The 24,649-nt window shown below is 39.4% G+C and overlaps 1 protein-coding gene across 3 annotated transcripts in view; it reads right to left on the bottom strand.

Annotated features, from left to right (window-relative positions):
* Positions 1–444: 444 nt before the first annotated feature.
* Positions 445–24,649, bottom strand: part of FANCM (FA complementation group M) — a 78,568-nt gene continuing 54,363 nt past the window's right edge. For 2 of the 3 annotated variants that reach the window (XM_069783009.1, XM_069783010.1), the window contains 10 exons: positions 13,711–15,721; positions 11,686–11,765; positions 11,507–11,575; positions 10,856–10,993; positions 8,000–8,156; positions 6,853–6,959; positions 4,244–4,810; positions 3,091–3,475; positions 1,193–1,484; positions 445–702 (listed from right to left, as the gene is read on the bottom strand). In XM_069783009.1, the coding sequence (XP_069639110.1) occupies positions 555–702; positions 1,193–1,484; positions 3,091–3,475; positions 4,244–4,810; positions 6,853–6,959; positions 8,000–8,156; positions 10,856–10,993; positions 11,507–11,575; positions 11,686–11,765; positions 13,711–15,721 (3,954 nt within the window). In that variant the 3' untranslated portion in view covers positions 445–554. Of the gene's footprint in view, positions 703–1,192; positions 1,485–3,090; positions 3,476–4,243; positions 4,811–6,852; positions 6,960–7,999; positions 8,157–10,855; positions 10,994–11,506; positions 11,576–11,685; positions 11,766–13,710; positions 15,722–24,649 lie in introns of those variants that run through there. The other variant, XR_011324580.1, reaches the window with a different exon arrangement.

Genomic DNA, 24,649 nt, shown 5'->3' with positions numbered 1-24,649 from the left:
GCATGGGCTGGAGACAGCAGAGGGGACGAGCTGCGAGGCCACCCGAGAACGAGGGGACTTCCTCGCTGCCCTCTACTTCAAACCTAGCAAACCCTTCAGCGTTCTGGGCAGGAAGAGTAAGGCACATGTGGAGTTCACTTTTTTCCTAGGAAACCTGGGTACCAGTCCTGCAGGAGGCTCCTTCCCCTCTGTCACCACCTTTCTGCCTAAGCCAGAAAGCTTTACTTTGCCAAAACATTATCCTCATTTTTAAAGGAATTTTGGAAGGGTCCTGCCCTGCCCACAGAGCCATATGCCCACCTGTACACGTTCACCCAGTGCTGACAGCCAGCAGCCCGGGCGGCAGCAGTGGGGGCACGGGGCTGTGTCTGACTCTGGTGCCCAGCAGAGACTCAGCCCTCCATTAGGCACCCGACAACAGTGGATGGAGCATGCCAAAAGCCCTGATGTTTCTGCAAGGATTTATTTACATATTTTACATTGAATCAAAACTCAGTAAAGTGCAGCAAAACAAAAAACAGCCTGGGGCTCCAGAAACCAAAGTTTCACTCCACTCAGCTCTTGGCAGCTGCATTGCTTCTCCCCTTAGCGCAGAGGTTCTCGGGCAGCATCTGCACGTCAAAGCCGTAGTGGAGGTGGCGGTAGATCTCCTCCGCCTTCTGCAGGCTGACCTGGGCGCCGGTGGCAATGTCGGAGGGGGAGCTGTAAGAGAGACCACAGCAGGAGGGCACCTCACCTGCAGCTCTTTGGAGTCCAGCGGACGGACGACACCAGGACAAAAGGGGAAAGTAGCCAGCGGGCAAGAAGTGGCCGGTGTGAGGAGAGCAATGGGAACACCACGAGCTGCTGGCGGTCACCTCTCTGGGTTTCTGAGGGCTGTGAGCACACCAGACTAAGCAAGCCTAAGAAAGCTGCAGAAAAAACAGAGGATGCCATGGAAGGGAAAGGAAAAATAGGGCAGCAGGAGGGACAGCGGAAGCAGAGCCCATGTCATTGCCCTGCTCGGCTTGAAGAGACACGCATAAAGAAAGAGCGGGACCGATGCAGAGACAGGAAGGCTCCTGGGGAGCGCTGGCAGTAACTGAAAGGCACAGAAAGGATCTGCCCGAGCAACTACCCCCGCGGGAGGCCCCGGATGAGACAGAGGAGTAAGCCAAGCCTCAAAGCACTTGCCGTACATCTTTGCTGTTACCTGTTGGCCATCTTCTTCACGGAGTCAAAGTAATGGCACATATTGAGAGCAGCCAGGTAGCTGAGATTAGGAAAACTCAAGTAGAAGTTGAGCATTTCCTGTTTGTGACCCTCCACCTCTGTCGGCACGCGAATGGCAGCATTTTTTCTTTGCTCCACCAAAGCCAGGTCTTTCAGCAAACCGGCAGTTTCCTCTTGGCAAGAGCTAAAAAGAATTTTGACCCCGGCCTGGACCAAGGCTGAGAGCACACCATCGTAGTACTGCGTCCTCTGGAAAAATCGTGACGTTTCTCCTGCAGCGTGAAAATACAGAAAACTCAGTGAGATTTAAGTGCTAAATTGCTGTGAAAAATCTAATATGAATCACCTGCAAAGCAAAACACCTCAAAGATCCCCTGCTGACGAGGGAAAACATCTCAGGGAAAGGAGGCAGGGAGGGGTCATAGGAACAGGATTTACTTGGTTATTTGAGATAAAGTTCTCAAAGGACTTTTATAAGGAATTTATAAGGAATTTTATAATTACAATATAATTATAATTTATAAAGGAATTAACACTGAAATTCCAAATTAAATGTCATTAGGGGAGAGGAACACATGATAAGTGATAAACAACAGGACAGACTGAATCAGAAGAGGTTTGGGTAAAGCTACAAAAGTAAGAATGCACTTGAACACTGTTAAACAGGAAACCAACAACACTCTGGAAACAGCATAATGAGAAAAAAATGGACAAAAACGATGAAGATGAATGACACCTTCAGCAGCAGGGTAAAAAGGCAGCTCAAACTCAATCCACTTATCTACAGCCTGCTCTGAGAAGCTACATCTTCAGTGACCTATTCTATCATTGTTTTCATATCTGAACTATCAATAAATTAGATTTATGTCACAAACCCAAAGCTACATCCACAACAATTTGATTTCGATAGTGGAGTTTTATATCCCAGAACATCTGTAATTTAGTTGGAGCTGTGAGCTCTAGTTCCATCTTCAGTGAAGCAGGTGCAAGCAAGACCTCTCAATTATTTTCTAGACGGCACTGAGAATAGACAGCGTTACTAAAATTGTTTGATTGCATAATTTGGATCTTAGGATTAAAACAAATGGTTTGTCCAAACTATTTAAATTAAAGCAATAGTCTTGAATTTTCCACAAATGCTTAATCGAGTCAGGAGGCATCTTTGAGACTCCTGTTCTGTGCTTTGTGACACAAGGCAATAGCTCAAACAGCCTTCCCAGGTAACTCTTTGTAGGAGTACTCTTTTTGCCTTTTTCTAAAAACTGATTTCATTCAGCTGACTTATCTTTTGCTTGTTCAAGCAGCAGCCATTATGTGTTGCTCTCTACAATTTGGAGGTAGACTGAGTATGTGGGATGGTGTGCTCAGGCCGGCTACCATTCTCACTGGTTCTAAACCATGAGAGTTTTCCTATACAGTTTGACAGATACCACTTGTTAGGTTACTGCTAGAAAAAATATTTTTCTTGAGTCCGCTATTATTTTAGTGCTGAGCGTAGATTGTGCTTGTTCCTTTCTTCTACTATTCTCACCTTCTTTGTTGAAATCTGTCTTGAAGTTGGGTTTTTCGGCATATATTAATATGGTCAGTTAATAATGTTTGAGTTAACTTGCTTTTTCACTGCCTCAGTAATTATTATGCAATGTATCCCTCGGGATCCAGTTGTGTATCTCTGCCTATATTAAGTGGCCCTCAAAAGCAAAACAAATTTTAATGTTCAGCTGGTGACCTTATTAACGTAACACTCCCACAGAGACTCAAGGTACAGGTTTTCAATCTACTTTCTCTCCCATATTATACAGAAAGCTAGTATGGCCAGTACAAGCCTTGAGTGGAGACCGGTGCGTCCCCATGCTGCCCCTGCCTGGGAACACCTACCTGTTTTAATCCTGTCCTTTTCCACAATCACACATATTCTCTCAAACATGCCCTGCAGGCACTGGATCCGCTGGGTGACTTTATTCCTGTTCACAGAGTTCAGTAATTCTGACAGAAATTTCCTTTCCACGGCCATGCGGTTGCTCACGATGTAATCGCTGCTGCTCAGCGAGCAAACCTGCACCTTTACTCCGTGAACTGCCTTCAAGGAAGAAATCACCTCTGCTCCAGAGGAGATCTCACGACTGTCTACCAGAATACAGAGGGAAGGCTTTTTCTCCAGAGGGTCACGTGAAAAGAGAGCTGTAGCTGAAGAGGGTTTTGTGGAAGCAGAACGAGTTGGAACTGAAGTGCTCTTACAGGTGTTCTTCAAAGAACTTTCCACCTGTAAATGTTGAAAGTCAGACAGTATTTCTAAGAGATCACAGAAGCGTAAGGCCAAAGAACAACATGCCAATAAAAAAAGATATGGTTTTCAAATACTGATGCTTAACAGATACAGTCAACTTTTTTTTTTTAAATCCAGTCAATAAAATCTTAAAAAAAAAAAAGAAAAAGGTATTTTTTGATATTGCAAAACATTAACATTTTCAGATTAACACTTTAATCCCCTATAAACAACCTCCCAAATTAGTTGATCTAATTATTTAGCAGCTTGAATGACAAAAGTATGCAGCTTTCAGTAATGAGTTCAACAAAAACTGAATACTGTAAATGATACGTCAGGCAGAAAAGTGTAAGAGATCAGGAATCCAACCTTAAATGATGAAGGGTCTCAATTTAGGACAGTGAACAAGTATTTTGTAACTACAAAAACCAAAGAATTAGTGGACATTCTCTGCCATCCATAGTCCTCCATGACTGTCAGACTCAGGATAGTATCTAAATCCCCAGTTTTTATTTATTGACTGCTATGATACTCTCCAAGTTATCCTGAGAGTACAAAAGCTTCCTATACCAAAGAAACGGGAGACAGCATAAAGCAGTACAAGCAGAACAGACCTGCTCCTTTATCCCCAGACGCACACTCACTCTTGCTGCTGTATTACTGACAGCCTTCAAACCAACAGTGCAATAGGACAGGTCCCCACGGGGTGGGATTCTTTGGCAAAATGAGGCAAGAGGAAGGTCCTTGTTTTGAATTGACACCAACCTCAGTGGCAGCCTGGAGATCCTCTTTCCCCAGATCAGAACTAGCGACAGCTGGTGGAAAGCATGTGCTCCTGACTTGATGGTCTGGGTGAAAATCCAGCATTTCAGATACCGCAGCTTTCAAGCCAAGAAGCATCTCACTCTTAGCCTCTGCAGACTGATGAGCAATGATTTCCCCAGCAATTTTTTTGTGCTGCGCAGAAGAGACTGAAGGCAATGAAGTGGGTAACTTAGCATTTTCCTGTTCTGCCCTGAAACAGTCTGTTTTCATGGGCTTCTCACTGCTGACACTTGTTTCTTCCCCGCTGGAATCACTGAGAACAATAATTCGGGATGGTTTCTTCTTTTGCATTGGGACAGAGTAGTTCTCTTCCATCCTGGCCTGGTTTAATTTTTTTCTGCGGCGAGTGAGGTATTGTTTTCTTCCACTAGTAAAACTCTCATTATTTAGGAGATCAAAATTAACACACACTTCCTCCTCACTAGATTCACTTTTTCTGCAAGTTTCCTCTTCCTCCTCTCCAACACAGAAACTGTCTTCTGCGTAACCCTGGTCTTGCTCAGGAATCTGGCAGGGGAGGGAAACCAAACCCAGTTAAGTTTTGAAACACTGTAATGATTTTGCTCCTCCTCTCCATAGGTGCTCTTTGCTTATCCAATCCATCCTACACACAAGCACTGCGGGGCCTAGGGGATTCTCACACCTCTCAAACCTCCCCTACTGAATATGCTCTGCAGTTCCCGAGCTACTTCCCTGGAGGCCCTGACACACTCGTAGCTGTGCCTGGAACAAGCGTACACTCAGATTTCAGTCAGGCCCGTGACTCATCACCGGAAAGCTTTTAATGGGAATATTAATTGTACTATCACAATAGAAACGAGACTCGCTCGCTAATACTACTATCAAACAGGTTGGAATTACAGACAGGAGTATCTCCTTTGCGCATCTCTGCACAGGGGGAGGCACTCTGAACCGCCACACTTGCACACTGGGGACAAGCTGTGGTTTTGCATGAAGAAATGCAGATTCCACACCTTGTACCACGTGCACAACGAACTCCGCAGCACATGCACAAGGCTGGCTGGCAAAAGCACTTTATGATGCCTTTGCATTGTGTAAAAGCTTTGCATTTTCAGCAACACTCTGCCTCAGCTGAAGCAACAACAAAACTGACATAATAAGCTGAGGCTGCCTGGAAATCGAGTCCCACACATTCTTCTTATCTGCTTGCAAATAATCAGTGGGCACAATCTGTATTTTTGTGTGTTAACAAAAGAAAAAAAAACAAACAAAAGATAAAAGTGGTTTATCCTTTTTATCAAATATAGATGTCTATTTTATTTTGCTGAAGGTGATATAAAAATCAGGAATACAGGATACAGAAAAAAAATAGGGGGAGATAAGGAACCATCCTGAGCATCTGTTTTTCCAATTCTGTGATTTCTTTGGTCACTATGAAATAACAAGGGAAAATTAAGTAACTAAAAAGTACTGTACAAGTGATTTATATCGTGATGTATGGAAAGTTCAGAGTAAAACAGAACCCAGAAGACAGATCATGTAGGAAACATCTCAGCTGAGCACTGTGACAACATTCACATGGAAGGGGAACACAACCAGGCATGACAGAAACCGAACCAAGCCAGGAGCAGCCGGAATAAGAAGTTAACATTTCTAAAGAAGCTCCGTTATGATAATCCAGCAACGTTTCACTGGCACTTTCATGAGTACACAGAACTAGTGCATAATGATACTGTATGTAATAGGGCAAGGGCTTGGCTAAGGATCTGCTTTGGAAACTCATTCATGCTCAGTAGTTACCCCATGCGGCAGGGGCACAACTAGCACCCGGGGACCACGTAAAGGGTCAGTCTCCAGTAACACTGGGGACACTGGGCAGCGAGAGGAACCCTGCCAGAGAGTGCTGAGGAGCAGCAACAAGCACTGTTAAATATGCTACCTTATTTTCTCATAAATGTTTCCAAACTTACGTTTCAGGAGCTAACCTTGCAATTGCTAGAGAAAATTTGATCTACTGGCACTCCTGCTTGCCTGGCAAGAAGAGCGCAGGGCAATCTGACATACAGGTGGGTAACAGGCATATGCCCCAACTGTTACACCTCTCTTTAGGGGTTGCTTGTTTCACCAAACTGGGAAGTCGGTTAAGAGACTGGAAACATCACATGCTGGGTGAGAGGACTCTTCCTCGGAAGATGTTAGTCAGTATCCTCTGTGACAGTGGAAGACAGCGGAGAGGAGGAATATAAGCTTCAGACCCTGGAAGCACCATGCAGTCCTACATCGATCAACAACGGTCACCGTAAGAGCTCTGCTCTTTGGTGAAAAGACAACTAGGGATTGGGATGCTTTTGCTTCAGACTGGTTGACAGCCTCTCTCTGGCTGAAGAACAAAGTGTGCATGCTTCTATGAAAGCATATGTGTCTGCACACTTTCACTTAAAGAGCAAAATGCAGTCAAAAGTCTTTTGTTAGAACTTATTAATTTATCAACAATAGGCTGCAAACTACACTTCAAAGTAGGATCAGAACCTAAATACAGTCACACACAATTGGAATTTCAAAAGGACAGCAATCATTTCGTTTCATACCTGTGAGAAAATCTCCATGTTGTTGAATTCACGATGAACCATTTTATATCTATTGCCAAGAGCTGGACTACGCACAGATTTCAGGTAAACTCCTGTCATCTCACAGTCTGAATTAAAACAAGAAGATAAAAGAGAATACAGTATTATTAAGGATACAATTTTTAATTCATTACTGTTACATCATGTTTTCCATATTAAGTAATTCCTTTATAGTCTCCCAAAACCAAGTATTTCACAAAACAAAAATTTGCAATTCTCCAGACATCTCTGGAAATCCCAAAGCAAAGGACTAGGTCTACCCAGCTTGCTGTCATGAAAGCTGCCATGTAGAAAGTTTTCCCAGCAGGCAGAGCTCTGGATGCCCATCACAGGGAGAAGAGCAATATTAGTCACAGGAAACCCAAATCACTCAGTTTTCCGTGTTGCAAGTTTTTCCCAAAACAGACACAACTGATTTCAGAGACTGTATGAGAAAGGGATGGGTGTACTGAAGCCCACACAGGATCTTGCAGGGAACAACTCACAGTTCCAGTGGAGGAGGAAAATCCTCAGCTACATCTAGGAATCTTAAACGGTAAAAAGATGATTCCATGAGGCAAATATCCCAGGGAAAGACAAAGTTCATAAGCACACGAGTAAGTAGACCACCTCAGCCAAAAAACAGCATTACCTACTCAGCTCTGTCAGTGTCAACACTGTCATTTTATCTATTGTTATTTCATATCATATTTTAGGTTTCTGTGTAACAGAAGACCTGAAAGATTTAGAAATTTCTAAGTGAAATGAAAAATTGTGTTTCTGTTCAGTCTAATGATGTATGAGGGGGTGGTTGACACTTAGCGAGAGGCGATCTCCTGCCCTCACAATCCTCAAAGAACTGACTCCAGCCTGCCCAAAGCTATGGTGCAGTAGAGACTCCAGTGAGGAACTTACTACATCAGAAAACCATGCAAATAAAAAAAAAAAAAAAAAAAAAAAGGTATAAGCAGGTAATGGAAAGCACCTGATGTACCACAGCTGAGGAGGTTACTGCTTATTAGCTCTCACATACTAGCTGACTTAGCTGACTGAATGGCCATGCCTATCATACACCACCTACTAACCAATACCCCTTATCTTAGAACCATAAACAACTCTCCTCATTCACCATTTAACACTTGTGTGACCGCTGCATCATCATTCAGGAATTGAGCAAGTGAAGAGTTCAGCTCGTTCTCTGTGTCATCACTCTCATCAGATGAAACACAGTCTGCATCTTGCTGGGACAGCTCCGCTTCTTCATCTAGAAACTGTCTTGCTGCATTCTAAAAAAGAAAAAAATCCAGACAAAATTTCAGTTAGGAGCTGGCCCCCAATTAACTAATGTTACATATGAGACCTCTGATTAAATCAGTTCATGACTTCAGAACATTGGCTACTGAGATGATCACAGATATTATTAGGCTTCTGGCTTTGAAAAGAGAATCCGTCACAGGGAAAGGTGATGTAAAGAACACAAAGTTCAGTGAAATACAGGACAACGCACAAATGTCTGTCCCACCAGCACAGAAGGGTGAAGCTGGCATCCATTTTAAAGCACTGGCCAAAGGTAACCTGAGCATGTAGCACTATTTGCACCTAGACTAGTTAATAGCACAGGCAGAGTTTACTAACAGATTGTAGCTAAGCTACCCAAAAATATTAGGTTACTTTGTAACTTATAAATCTAGTTTTACTCATTTTATTTGCTTTCAAAAATCTGTTTTGATTTAGAAGTGCTGGACTACTCTGAACTCAAGCCCACTAGAAACTTCAGATACAGACTTCACACTGGTTTTCCCTTTTCTGTTCAGGACTTAGGATTAACTGTTCCATTAATTCATCAGACAATGCAACTCATTATTGAGAAAATGCTCTTCTTTCAGGGAAGATGAGGCACTTCAAATATGAACTGCAGTGCAGGAGACATGATACAAACCTTGGTACTAAGTTCCATCAAAAATGGACAACAAAACATTCACAAGAATGTACATGGAAACAAAATAAATGAATTCAGGAAGATGTTTTGTCAGAGATAATTTAGATTAAGTTAGCTTTTTATCTTATAATTTCAGCTATAAAGTACTAAAGTAAAACATGAAAAGAACTCCCCCAAAACATTATGTATCCCAATGATTTAAAAAGAATGATTTGTTTGCTTTCAAAATACTTTGAATAAAAAGCACAAAGCTGTAAATTTTAGTTTAGTACATGGAAGACTACGGCATCTTGTGCTACAATAAGTGACATCTCTGATTTTCAAATTTCCCTAAGTCTTTTAATTATTTGCTTACACCATTTAGTAAGCCTGAATGACAGGCATTATTAATAGTTCCTTTTCTAGAACAGTTTTGATTATTCTGAAACACACTGGAGGTCACCTGTTTACAGGAAAGAACTCTCAATGCTATTGCCAATTAGTCTTAATCCTTCTTATTTGTGAAGGACTATGGAGAGGACAAACCCTGCAGTATGAAAAGCACTGTGACACCAGAAACTAACAGTCAAGAGTCTGGTCACATGTGGGAAACAATAAGTTACCAGGTTCTTAAACTGAATTCAGTGCCACTGACTATTCTGGTCACCTTGGACTCTCACAATCTCCATTAATCTAACTGCAGATCTCTGCTGCACTTACAACTCCATTACCTGTACTTCTGACAGAACACTGTAACTGGTGGTGGACTGATCAGAATGATTTTGATGTCTTGGATCTTCTGTGGATCCAGAATTCTGACACGTTCATCACTATGGATGTTTAGGTAAGATGATGTGTGAAGGCAGAGTAGAATTCCATAAGTATACACATTCTCTTTCCATGAACCTTTTGGTCTCACATTAAAAAAATAAATGTTTAAATAAAATTGAAAAATGTATTTTTCATCTACCCCATTCTTCATATTCCAGAATGGAAAATCCTGATCCTATAGGGAAGCCTCCATAATGAAGATTATCTTTAACACATTAAAAATATCCAACAATGTGCCCCAGAGCCCTGATAACAGTGATTTCTGCCTAGTGGAACTACATCCATGCATATTTAAGAGCTTTTCAACTTACTATGAATATATGATTCTGGCCCTGCATCCTCTCCTGCCTCCATTCCTGATGCAGTGACAGATTAAAGTGTAAAATACTAAGTTAAGATTTAAGCTTTGGGGTCGAGGGACCATTGCTGTCCTCAGATGTTCAAAGTTGAAACCATTAGAGTAGGTGGTAAATTCATATGATCAAGTATTCTAATAGCATAAGTTCTGGACAAGAACCTGAGCTTCCCGAGTCTGACTGATCTTTGAGTATCTTCTATTTGTAATGTAAATTGTTATTTTGCTTCAGAACATTATTACACAGGGCCCCGCAGATTCCTCTGAAAGTCAGGCAATGGATGTGAGGGTTAAGATCGCCATCCAGCGTTTCAAGATTTCATCTCAAATGTTTGCAATAAACTTGTATGATGTAGCTATGAGCCTCAACCCTCCTAAACAACACCTTAGAAACAAACTGCCCAACTGCATGCCTACTGTAGTACAGTTGTATCATGAGATCCTACAAAGGCCATAAAATAGACAGAAGCTCAATTATTTTAGGCCATAAAATACACACAAGAATGAATGACTCGATGACACAGTAAATTTTCATCTTAAGTATGCGAAACCAGTGCTCAACATTTCTAGCATTTTCATGTTTTTTTTTTAATTTAAATATACACAAATTAGCAAATACTTTCAGTTCATTCTTACAGTTTGAACAGAAAGTAGAATCTCACTAAGTCTCTTCCTGCCTCTTTTTGGTTTTGTTTGGTAATGTGCTGCTCATGTTCAAAGACACGTTCTTCTGAACCAGATTTTGCAATGTTGCAAATGCGCACTCGCATACATACACACACCTATGACAAAGCACAGCAGTTACCTACATTGCAACTTCAGTGCACACTGCTCCAAATATGACCTTCAACATATTAAGAGAGACATGTAACGTCACATACCTTGTATGTAAAATTGCTCTTGACCTTTTGCCGTTTCATACTTCTTAGCTGTTTTTTGTTACAGGCTGCAGGGCTGCTATGTGTGGTCCTACTTGAGTTCTTGTGAAAATCCATGCTGTCATCACTGGACACGTCTGACTAGAGGAACGTTTCACAAACACTTCAATAAGTAAGACTAAAGCAAGCAATATTTTAATTACACAGTCATCCTTCAATATGTGGGGTTTTTTTCAGCAATGCCTGATTTTTTGCAATTGATTTGCTATGGCAAAATAATGCAATAATGCTAATCATCTTATTAAATACAAAAGGAACAGAAAAAAACATGTTCTTTAGAAGAAAAATCAGGTTAAATGTGACATGAATTTTTTCTTTTTTGATTCAAAGCTTTGTGGAAGAAAAGTTATTTACTGCCTTGCACGAAAGGAGAGGCTCAGCTCTCCTGCCTATAACAGTAGTCATCTTGGGAGACCTCAGGAAAGAATTCAAGGAAGGAAAGCAATTACATTCTAATATGCCTTAGGTCAGACAGCATGAAATACTTTTAATAAGAACACTTATTGACTGGAGAAAGAGTAAATGTTTCAATACATACACTCCGTAAATGAGTTTATATTATTTTTCTTCTGTCTCACCAAAGCACTTACTAACCATGTTAAGTGGGTGTCGACGTTTTCTGATGGCACGAATCGGTGATTCAAAATCACTATCATTCATAACCTATGTAAACAGAAATAAGTATAACTGCAATAAGGATTTTTGTTTTGGTGTTTGACTAGTCATTCTGCTTCTCTTTTTTTTTTTTTTCCTTCTCTTTTTCTAAGACTCACATCAGGAGACTTCAAAACATTCTTTTTTTTCCTATTTTGTCTCTGGAAAACGATCTCTTCTTCACTTTCACTGCTGGCTCCTACAGAAAAAATAGTAAACAACATTCACAAGAAAATGCATTGTTCACAATACAATATTGCTATAAGTAAGCAATCAAAATCTGTCTCTCTTATAAAAGTACCTACAAAGGAGATTACTTATTGATCGGTGTGGCAAATATTGTTCTCTTTAGCCTTGTTAATCAAAATAAATAATCTACAGCTGAGATGTACAATAAATCCTACTTCCCTGGAGAGTCTCTGAGTGGAAGTGATTACCCCAGGTAGTACAGATACAGAAAAAGGGAGGTGAAAAATGAAACCAAGAGAAGAAGCTCTTAGAAGTCGAGTAAGAGTTACACTTCTGGAAGCGTTTTGTAACGCATATCCCTTTGGGTGCATTGAAGCAAAACCAGAACTCACTGAAAAGTCCTCTTTCCAATTCCTTCTCAAACAACTACAGCCTTTCTGTTTTCACAAAGGACTGCCTTTATGAAACACAGTATCTTCCTTCACATTCTGCATGACAAAGCTCCAATTCTGACAGAGACCTTGGACTCAGTGTAGTAGACAGGCTGGCTAGTGTAACACCCTTCCTACCCCAAAGCAGGCTCAACATTAACTGCAGCTAAGGCATTCTGGCTTACTTTTTCCTCTGTTTCTTTGGGAGTATGGCAGGATAGGGTGGGATGGAGAGTTGGTTCCAACTAAATCACTCAAAGGTTTGAATTTCTTTAAGGAAAAGCACAAAATTCCTAAACATTCCACTTCTAGAATAACATATTTAAATACCAATAACTATCATTTCAACAACACACACTCTCCAGGGAGGTTTTCAAGACCCAACCGGACAAAGCCCTTAGAACCTGATCCAGGTTTAGTATTAACCCTGCAATTCTAAAACAGCAATTTGTTTCTTTCTGTGGTTTTGTTTTTAGGGATTTTGGAGGGGGTTTTTATTATTCTTTATTAAATAGATTACAACTTTTGAATTCAGCAAACTAACATATCAGTTTGAAGGTGTGATGATTCAGTAAGACAGGTTGCATTTGAGAATCAATCATCTTCGGAAAATATGACTATCAGACAAAATCAAAGAGAAGGAAAAAAAGATGCTTTAACCACCAAAAGGACCGCTTATGCTTTGTTTCAATTTTTAAGGGCAGTAACTAAACCATTCAGAAAAACTCAATGAGCCCTATGAATCAGACTAAGAACTATCAAGCCTGAATTATTTTGAAAGTAATTCAAGGTTATTCTGAGATAAATACAACAAAGGGTATGAATATGACCTGTAAGTGACTAGCGAGTGAAGAATGACAGTCATTTATATATTGGTAATATCTGAATATAAAATATTTTTTTATGACATATTGGTCCCAAGTGAGAAAAAGATGGAAGGGGAGAAAGAAGGGAGGAAATAAAAATAGAATAGAGCCTACAAACAGTCAATATTTTTAAGACAATCCTGGTTTGTGCTGAAGTTATAATCAGAAAATTTTAAATACAAGTCAGTTGTCATGCAACTAAACTGAAAGAAATCCATCAGTAGAGTTTCTATTCCTCAGGAACAATGAAAGGAAAATATGAAGGCATGAATTCAGGGACTGAAGTGCAACAGATCCAGATGATTACAAATCAGATACTGAGAAGATTAAAAAAGGGCTTTAAAGGCAGTTTTAGCTCACAAAACTGTGTCATGTGGTTGCACTGTTAGCACTTGCGAATCGGTACAAGAGGTTTAATTCCGAGTACTTCCTCCAATACACATGCATGCGTTTCAGCCTCAAATGGCTAAGCTCATATGCAGGGTTAAGTTTCTGGAAAGTCTCCCATGGTCCCAACTTCTAGTATTACAACCATTACTCCCTTTTCCTTTCATCCTTCCCACCTAAGTCATAAAACTAAATTGAGGATCCAAAAGATACTGGATTCTATTTATTTAAACATGAAGGTATTAACTAACTGTACCACTGAAATCCCTACCTTCAGCAGGAGATATACGTGAACTACAAAGGTTGGCATCTTCCAGGTTTTCAGTTCTTCCTAAAGGGGAATCAAGTGCATCCACAGCTGAACTCCCGAAGTTCTGCCTACGTGGGCTTTTGTTTACTTTATCTATAAGAGGCACCTCTGGAATTTCCTCCCTGGCACTAGGGAAGATATTCATAGGAATTCTTTTGATAGCTTCAACATTCATAACCTTTCTACTTGTTGGGGTAGTGAGTGCAGAGGCCAAAGCTTCAGGTGATCCACTTCCCGTTCTTCTGTCTCCTGACTTCAAGAAAGGCACTGCAGTGGTAGCATCCTCAGTCCCTTCTCCATCATTCATGCTCCTGCTCCGGAATGGCAATGGTGTGGAAATATCTCTTCTCTCAAAACTTTTGCAATCCCGTTTTGGTGATGTTTCAAGTCTGGAGCTATCATTCAGTAATTTGTTTTTATCTTCAGTGGATTTAACATCTGCATGACTCCCTGAGGCACTGTTTAATTTTCTGGTATTATTAATATTTACATTTTCTTCAAAGAATTCATTCTCACACTCTTCGATGGAAAATCCCAGATCAAAGTTAACAGAGAACAGTTCTAGAGAACAGTCATAAAGATCATCGTTATCCAGAAACTGCTCGGTCACACTAATATCACCTGACATTTCCACGGTTGTGGTTTCACTGCTTATAGGCTGCTCCTTGCAGGTTTTGTCAGGGTTCACGCAGCACATCTCTGGAGGAAACCACTTGGAGCCTCGCTCTGCAACTGGCCTAGTAACACTCTCACCTGAATCTGACCGAACTAAATGCTTATTGCTCAGAGAAAAAATTCCATTATTTGTGTCATAAATGCGTTCATCTTCAAATAAGTGTATTCTCTTCTCTTCATCAATAATCAAATTTTTCTTGTTAATTTCAAGATCTTCTTTATCTTTTTGAACAAAATACTTAATTGAAGGGTTATTTGTCAGAGTGTGATTTATTGTTGGTGTTTTCTTTCGAATGTCAGTGAATTCTTGAATTTCAGTGAATTCTTTATTGGCAAACAGACTATCAAAGCTGTCGTTCCACTGAAGTTCCTCTTTGGCACTAACAACAGCAGTTTCAGAAGATGATACAGTTTTTGAAAAACAGGTACTTACAGAAGCACACAATTCACTGGTGACTTTCAGTTCAGGATTTTCAAAGAGCAGCAGTGAACAATTAACTTCTGAAGATGCAGGAAAGACTTTGTCCTGCAGTCTTTCTGAATAACTATCAGAAATAACGTTTTGAAAAGGACATATTGTTTCTTCATTTCTCATCATGTTTTCAAAATCATAAAGTTTATTCAGAGAGGGAGGAGATTGTAATAAAAGCCTTTTCACGTGGGAAAATACTTGATTTAACCAAGAAGGCTCCTCAGATGGTCTCACAAGTGCAAACGAATCCACATATGATTCAGGAAGATAAAATAAGTCAGAGGACACAGCTGATTTCTCAACTGTGAAGCTACTATAACCCGAATCTGCGTCATTTGTCCCCAGTGACCTACAAGCTTTATCTACAGTTTTGTATACCTTTATTGCTGCACTTTCATGAATTATACTACTTTCACTGTTGTCACACAGGTCAATAAATTCATTTAAGTCAAATGTCACCTCTCGTTCCTCATCCTTTTGACTGCCCTGGTCAGTATTTTCAACCAGAGCAAGCCTTCTTTCTGAGTAAGAAGCCGAAGTATTAGTATCTGTAGGCAACACAGGCACTTCCAAATTTAATCCGGAAGTTCTTTTGGGAGTCTTTGTTTTTGTTACTTTAAACGTGGTAAAGAATTCACTCCCATTATCATTTGTATCAGGTAAAAATGGTTTTACTTTTGATCTGTGTGCCATGTCTTTTCTAGATGAACATGCTTTCTGATCAAATGTGGAGTTGATCATGGAAAGATGACTTTTATTCCTTTGAACATGAACATCTTCAATACGTAAGTGAGGCTGAATCTCCAGTTCATAGCTGCAATCTCCCTGGTGACAAAGACAATGCAATATTTACTATAAATACATACAGGCTTACAAGGACTTGTCATAAGGATATTTAAAACAAGTGACAAAGGTTTTCATACTCCTAAAGGTTATTAGAAAGGAGAAAACAAAGAAAAAAAAAAGAAAAAAAAAAAAAAAAAAAAAAGGAAAGTGCTTTGCATTTAAGGTCACAACTCTCAAAAAAACCCGTTTGCTGCCAGCAACTGCAAATCCATGCTTGGGTAGTCAAACCTGAATGTTTTAGAAAGACTAAAAGATACCATGCATAAATAAAGATGGCATTTAACAGAGCACCAATCCACAATATTCTGCACTGAGCATCTGTGTCATGCAGTTAGGATGCAGTTCTCGGAACATTAACAGCAAGCAACTTCACTTTGCAATAAAATGTGCAAGGTATTCTATCCTCAGACAGGCTAATGCTTACAGGCTGTAGTTCTGGGAGGACTAGCAAATTGAGAAAGGTGCTGTGAGCAGAAGAAACTCTTATTCAAGCACAAGCGAGCCTGAAGTTCTCTGTTCTCTTTGTACTATCGTTTGTAATTTGGCAATTGCCATTGATGGCACATTAAGAACTTCTCACTTACATACTCTGAACTTTTTTTTTTTTTTTCCATGGATGCTTATTAATCTCCTGTTTAAAAAGGCACTGACCTAGGCAACCAACTCTTGAAAATACACTTGAAAAAAGCACAATAGACTTTGACATCACTCCCAGTTAGGTATCCATACAAGGACTGCCTAGATGGAAAAGCTATTTATTTATAGTCCTTCTCACTCTCTCTTTTAAATTACGATTTCAAAATTCAGGCATGCAATCTCCAAAAGGAACAGTTAGGGTCAAATGAGGCTCTAAAAGGAATGGTTTGAAATACTCCTTCAAAGTTCAAACCTGTTTCACTAATAAACAATAAAAATGAGGATGTAAGATCTAAACAGAAGGCACAATTATTTTTTAGCAGTTCAGGCAGATGAATCCCTAGACTCATTAGTCCCCGAAATTAAACAAGGCAGCTTTATAGAATAGTGGGTGATAAAACTGACTTTTACAATAAGAGGCTACCTGCTTCCTATACAAGTAACATTCTCCAAAAGTCCTAGCATATATAAGTAGGAAAAAAATAAGGTCCTCATAATCATAACCTCTTGAACCCTCCTCACTGTCCCACAAGAATATTATTACAGCAGTTATACTTCAGCTTGTGCTAGTCATGCTGATATTCACTATTCAAACTCCAACAGCACCTGTATCTTCCAGCAGCGTATAGTAACCTCCCATCCTTCTCTAGCTCTTCACAAGCTAGATCCATCACTCCCTATTACATCTACCCAAGCAATGTGTGGACTCTTCTCCCATAGGCACAACCCCTGGTCTTCACTCACAGAGAACATGACTTCTCATTTCTTCAACACTTGGTCTCTGTGTAACTGAGTTGCTACGAAAGTTCCCAGAGCTGTTCTAACCAATGGCACTGTGACACCAACATCTTGATAAAACTGGGACCCCTGGGACCACCAGGGCATCTCTTCCAAAAGAGACTGTGAAGAAATTAAACAGTTTGGGTTTCTACAAACAGTACACCTAGAGCTGCTGTTGAACAACCTTTTACTGCTAGACTCCTTACGGGAGCTAGAGGAGCCAATCATGGAAAACAAGGTTTGAAAAATACTCTGCAAAGTCATTCTACCTCATTACACAAGGCAGAAATAAGCATACCTAAAATTACTGCTGCATGGCTTGTCTAAACGTATTCCTGAAAACAGGATTCAAAGCTGTCTTCCATGCATTTGAAGACAGATCACATCCTAACACAGTTTTGGATCCTTTCTGGTTGCAGTAGATAAAGTACACTATCCAGAATTAACAGTATTTTTTCACTCTCAGTAGTAGTAGTAGTAACAACAATAACAATAATAAATCAAAATTTAGATTTTATCACTAACTTCATACACATGCCACAGAAAGTATCATATGCAGAATAAATAAGGAAGAATCTGTGTACAGGCTGTTTTGGGGTCAGGGGCACAGCTGGTTACAAATCCTGTTTACAGCAATAAACACCTGTGTCTCAGCAACAACGTATGTAATTTCTATATGGTCAGCACAGTAGAGTGGTAGCGGGGGGAGGAAGTTCAATTGCTAGAGATTTGTCTCTAAAGGGCTGTGAAACACCTACTCCATTTGTCACTACAGATGTTACTCAGCTGCTACACAGTTATTGCCTATGCTTAGGCTATCCATTTACAAATATATCCAAAGAAACTAAAAGTTAGGATTTTTTAAAAAGAGATCTCCAAGGAGATCCGCAGGCTATACAGGCTGACTTATAAGAAGTCTTAATACCAAAATAGTGAAGAAAACAATTACTATGAAAGGATTAAAGTATGATTTTGATATGTGTAGGTTCTAAATAATTAGTTTCCCTCAAGCTCAGTCAAAACACAGATATGGAAGTCTCTGTATGATATCAAAGAGGAGTAACAAACAACAACAAACATGACCTGGTCCAATTAACTTCACAAATGTTGTCGGAGGAGAACACACATTTGGTTGACAAGATAACGGTGTTGATAACATGTTTAGATGTATGTAAGTAGCAACTGAATGTTGCGTAACATTTCAGTTAAAGTATCCAAGCATTATAGGAACATATATGGATTAAAGATTGATTAGCTGCCAAACCACTAAACCTTATTGAAAAAGAAGTAGGTGATGCTTTTGCCCACCCAATACGCTTCTAAGAGGTGCAGAGCAGATCATTCTTGGCCCTATATTGTTCTGCATTTTTTAAGTAACCCAAAGTAAAGCAAACCAAACCTAATCAAACCTGCAAGAAAAGATGAGGGGTGTGAGTAGGTAAAAGGATAATTCAAATCATAACTGGACCAGAGTTAGAACAGATAAGAGCAAATAATTCATGTTTTCATATGGCCAAACATGAAGTTGCATGTTTAGGATGGTAAGAGGTAACAGAACCATATCATGTCATCCAAAGGACCTAGAGAAACTCAAGAATGAAGTTCCTGAATTGGTAATGGTGGTATGTAATCTCTTGCTTACATGCCTCGGGAACTACGTGGCAGCAAACGTGGCGCCATTTTTTAATGGTCAGGGAAGAACCTAATAGGTTGCTAACCTTATCTCCATACTGAATAAATTAGTAGAAGCTGTAACAGATAATATAATTACTGGATGAGTCTTCTTCAGAAGTGTCAATATTGCTTTTGAAAACAAAAACTCAGACCTTACAAACCCATTAGATTTCTTTGAAGAGACCAACAAGCAAAAACATTGACATGCTCTCATGCATACCATCTTCCCAGCTTTCTGAAAGGCTTTCAAAAAGTCCCTGCCAAAATCTTTAAAGAAACTTAAACAGAGAGAGCAAAACAGGGAAATTTATTGGATGGATAAGTAACCGAGTACAACACAGAAAACAGGAAGAGCGAGGAGCTGTTATACTGAAGGACTTCATTAGGCCACTGCATATACCTATAATTACGTTTTAACTTGGCGGCGGGCATGGGGGGAAGTCTAGCAGAACTGCTGTGTGCCAGGACAAGTCCAGAAGACAAATTTAGCATCTAGGACAAACTTTAGTAACCTAATTTCAGGCTTACATGGAGTTATATAACTGTTCTAGTTCAACTTAGTAGTTCAAAATACCTTCTCCCAGACAAAATACTTTCTCCTAGTGAGTCTAGTTAATACTGATGGAGTGAAAGGACAGAATTATAATTATCACATTTTAGCCTGAAAGTGTACTGGCAGAATCTTAAATTACCTGATAAGCCCTTCTATAACCTAGTAAGCTCCAGTGTGTACCAGCTACTCAGTAAATAGGTCATGCAGGAGTAGAAAAACAGGGATCTCTCTTACATTATTGTACTAAATCGATGACCTTGCTTAGAATTACTGATTCAGTTTAAGAAGCAATAGGTTTTTTAATATAGAAAATAAAAAGGAAGAGTAAACTTAAGATATTAAAATTTTCATTTCTAATATATAAATATATGTGTATACACACACACACACTGTTATCTAGCATTTAAAATTAAGGCAGCTACTATCAAAATTAAAATTAACCTCTCTCTCCTTGTAAGCTGCTTTGGAGGTACACTTGCTAACGAGATTCAGATGCCTGCCAAAACCTTGCTGATTTTGCTATTTAAAAATGAAAAGATAAGTCTGTAAACAGATAAGGTCTAGATTTTAACAATTATAACTTCTTTAATCAAAAGCTTGATTGAAACAGAGGTAAAAGCAGCATGAACAACTGACATTTAAGTCTTTTCTGGCACAACACAGAACCTATTTTCAGAACGTTTTTTTGGTTACATCTAGGGAAGAAAGGCTTTTGGATTTTCAGCTTTCATACCAGGTGTTAAATCCCATGGAGTCCACACTGCCAATATAGTTAGTCACATGGGTATATTTTCTGGTTGACTTATGTTTTAGCATGAATATTAACAAAAATTACAGCAGTAAGCCTGGTGGTTTTCACACAGTATTTTGCATGAGTAGGTAGAGCAGATACCAAAGCAGCATATTCCAATCTATTGGAATGACAAGTGGTTACAATGTTTTCCTTGTAGGTGGATCAGTCGGTCCCTTAATACTCAAGGGAAGACGCTTGTGTTGCCCTCACACATGGTCCTCAACATGCAGAAGACACCCTTTAGTGTATTCTGGACAACAAAATGCTGTGCCTCAAATGCTCTCAAACCATGACCATTCTTCCCCCACTGCCCACAAATACTTTTCTAAGGCTTACAAATATCTCCTAGGCTATAATTATTGCTTTTAATATATTGGATATGTTAACACACACTTGCTGAGGAAGGTAAACTGCACTTCCATTGCAATCCAAGACTGCTGGAGGATAGGGAAATCAAAGCTTGCAGTTCTCCTCGGCTCCTCTCATTCCTACGAAGAGAGCTTCTGCCCTTCAGGAATCCTGCTCACCTGCTTGACAAATTGGGCTGTAGACAGTAAAATACTATGTTCCTCTCTGAAATGGTTTAAGATAAAAGTATGTACTATATAGTATTTATTAGTGCCCAGTAACAAGACTGAAGCACAAGAATGCAAGAGGACAAACACCCACAGCTATCAGACAAAGGCTGCTTTAACCCAGTGTGTTGTATCTGACCAAGAATTGAGAAAAGTATAGAAATAAAGAAATTATAGAATGCTCCTTCCCCAAAACATGTCCATCTGCCCACCTAGGCTACTTAATGTGAGCTTACATTGGCTAAAAATTATGTCTACACCAATGACCTTAAGGGCAGTGGATGAACTTTCACTATATACAAGATACAGGCATATGACATATTTTGACTGTCATACAATTTTTTTCTGCTTTATTTTATATCCCTTTTCTACTGATTTCTGAAATTCTAATCCCTTTTTTGAGTAACAGTGATCATTAAACTGATGTTTACAAAGAAGTATCCAAAACAACTCTTTCCTAGCTAAGGCAGCTTTCTCTTTCATTCAACCTTGAACTTATTGGTACAGAATTTAATTCACCAACTTTTTAGATCTTGCTCACAGGCTAATTCTTTAGGAAATTTTGTAATTCTTTATGGCCATCCTCTACTTTTATTACCAAAAAATAATTTCTTACTGCTGTAAAAATGATCACTTTTCCAAACCATTTACAAATAGGTTAAAAAATTTTTATGCTTATGTGATTTCACTGCTAACCTCCCTGCCGTTTGAGTACAGGCCATTATTTATACCTTTCAGGAACTGGTTAATGAACAGAATAATCAATCCTTCCTATTCCACGATTGCTTAGTTTCCAGAAGAGACCCTAGGGGAAGGAACCCTGTCAAAAACTTTTTTTGGAAGTTCAAGTATATTGTATCAGATGACCCTTAAAAATATATTTAGTTGATTCATGAAAGAAGCCTAAGGGACAGAGAAACCACAATTTCCTTCTACAAAAGCCGTGATATTTCTCAGTAGATACATCAATAATGTGATACCAATTCTGTTGCTTTTTTGCTTTCATGCAGTTTGCCTGGAATGAATCACAAACTATCTCTCATGCAGCCACCCAACACCCTTCTTCAAATCCCAAGTCAATATCTGACACCTCCTTCTCCTGCAACACCCAGGCTCATCTAAGCAGCTGGGGATTCCTGAAGAGCTACCATCTGCTCCTGCTTAGTAGCAATTGGCTACTATTCGTTTATCTGCTTGTACTTATTTTGTGATACTCTAATTTGAGAGAGTATCTGGCTATACAACAAACACAGCTACACAATAAAAACACTCAAAAGATCCCTAAAAAGGAAGATTTATTAGCAAAATATGGCATATGTACCCCAGCAATTATGGGAACAGGCATCATTAAAGAGGCTACAGAGGCAAGAGTGAATGTTCAAGAACATATGAAGAGTAAGAAAATAAATTTATCTATGGTTTAGTAACTACTTATTTTATAAAACTTCCTAGACAGAAGTGATAGCTAGTTAGTACTAGAGATGTCTGACCTGGTAACAGCAGATTGTTCTGTTATCTGACATCATAGATGGGTGAAAGCTGACATTTGCTATTTGATCTCCTTAGCCTGGGATGTCCCCATGCTAAGTACTTCAGAAATATATGGGGAGGGGGGAGACCCACCACACTACAGGGAGATATACAGCAATGACCTGGATACCGGTATGTAACTTCCATGAAAATATGGATAGCAAAACATGCCTGAATCCCAGTGACCATAATAATTTCCTAAGCTTACTGCATTTCCATGCCGATACTAAAAATACAAGCAGCAACAAGTATATCCAAGCAGGTAGCAGGACTGGTGTATCCAAAAGCAGTTTTTCAACTATAGTATCAGTTCAGTGTTCTAAATAAATGTGATTATGTTGCACTAAAATTTGTCACCAGTGCTTTATTATAATATTAAAAACAATTTTAAAATATTATCCCCTCTCAAAACATAAATAGTATCTTCAAAGACATTTGGTGCATAGTAGCTCCTGCAAGAGTTCCAAGACAATACAAATGGATTGCCAGTTTACACTTGGCACACTTCCTGGAAAAGTTTTGCCAAATCAGTCTTCTGTAAGAGCCTAAGGAACAACTAACCAATTATTCACGTACATAAATATTTTGACAGTTTGTGAAAAACAGCATACAACTACTTTAAATCCGGAAACCTAAATGTGAAATTACTGTACACATGGACACACCCCTAAACAAATAAAATAACAATGGAACAAAACCAACAAAAGTCAAAAGTAGCCAGAATCGGTACGTTCTCTACCACTCTACTGACAGCAGGGAGGGAGATCAGGAGTGCATACATTAGCAATAAAAACCCACAAAAGGCAGGCAGCTGTATACAATGGTGTTATATATACTGTACCACAGAATGCACATGAAGTTCCTCTTGTCTGTAGATTTCAGTTGGCAACCCTGCATCACATACTTGATATTTTATTTGATTGCCATAAGATGTAATAATATGGCACATTTTCCAGAAAGCTGAGATCACTTAAATTGGGTGGAAAGAATATTTCTGGCTCCTACGCCTGAACCTGTGGCACAAGGGCTATGCAAGGCTTCTATGCAGCACTATACAGGAACACTGCCTCACCCCTAAACACGGTAGATAGCCCATCTCAAACTAATACAGCTAAGCCTGTCCAAGTGCCACACAATCTGCTCAATCCCCTTGTTCCTTGCACATGGCTGACACCCCACAATCCTTTGCCTAATCACTCTTCTCCATTCTCACTGTGAGCATAAAACCATGTTTTAAAACATTAAATCGTTAAAAGCAGAAAGCACCTGCAATTAAAGGTCTGAACAATCTAAACCAGGTCTCAGTTAGCGTTCAGACTCAAATCAATTGGCAACAAGATCAGAAGAATCAATATGGCACAAAGAAACTATTTTAATTGGAGAGCTGAGATTCTTGGTCTTGCAGGTTCTTCCTGGCAGCCTTACAAGCCTTACAACAAAACAAACATCCTTCCACCTTCATGCTAGGAAGCATGCTCCTGTTCGGTTTTTCCAGAATAAAGAACAAGCTGGGCCACCTCTGCACAGCTTTCTTTTGAGAATCCCAAGACAGAGTATTTGCTTTGATTTTCTGTTCTCTGCTGTTTAAGCCAAATTCAGTGCCCAGACAATAAATAGCATCCCACAGTTCAAGCCAGCAGTTCCACAGATGCATTAGTCCACCTATCATAAACACTATAACTAAACGTCATTTGCCTTCTTAAATTATTTGTTGCTGGCTAGGGAAGAAGTCTTGCCACATCTCAGATCAGGATTTTAACCAGAGACATACTACTGGCAATGAGGATCTAAACCAAAAAATTTCATTGTCCTTATTCAAACCTTTTTTAATTTTGCATTCAGTGTCTCCTGGGAAAAAAAGTCACAGCTGGCTGGAAACACTGCATTTTTCCCCCAATACATGCCTGATTTAAAACTTTAAAAATCATAGAAAGCCTTTTCAGGTTCTTTTGAATTTTAGGGTATCCTGGGAACATTTTCCCTGCTGTCAGGCCTTTCATCCAATGAAACCTTCAAAGCAACCTTAGTGGCAGTTGTTCCAGGTTCATCTTCTAAACCTTGCCTCCCGAGGTGTTTGGTATCAGAGATTACTTGGGTGAAAAAGAGAGACAAACCTAATGAGAATCTTTGGGTTTTCTTTTGTCCTTCTAGGGAGAATAATTAATCTAACTTCACACTGCCAACTTTGAAGTGGGAAACAGATAACCATAATCATCCTCCTACATTTGACACATTGCAACTTTTTAAAAGTCATTAAGAAATGCCTACCTCCCAGAAAAAAAAATGCACTTGCACTTCAATATTTCCTGTTACTTATCCTCAGAAACTTGGACAAATATCGTTTCAATAAAAATGATTACTTTGCC

This window comes from Haliaeetus albicilla, chromosome 5, assembly GCF_947461875.1.
Source record: "Haliaeetus albicilla chromosome 5, bHalAlb1.1, whole genome shotgun sequence".
Classification (NCBI taxonomy): domain Eukaryota; kingdom Metazoa; phylum Chordata; class Aves; order Accipitriformes; family Accipitridae; genus Haliaeetus; species Haliaeetus albicilla.
The sequence above is the reverse complement of the archived record's forward strand: the minus strand, read 5'-3'. Positions and strand labels throughout refer to the sequence as shown.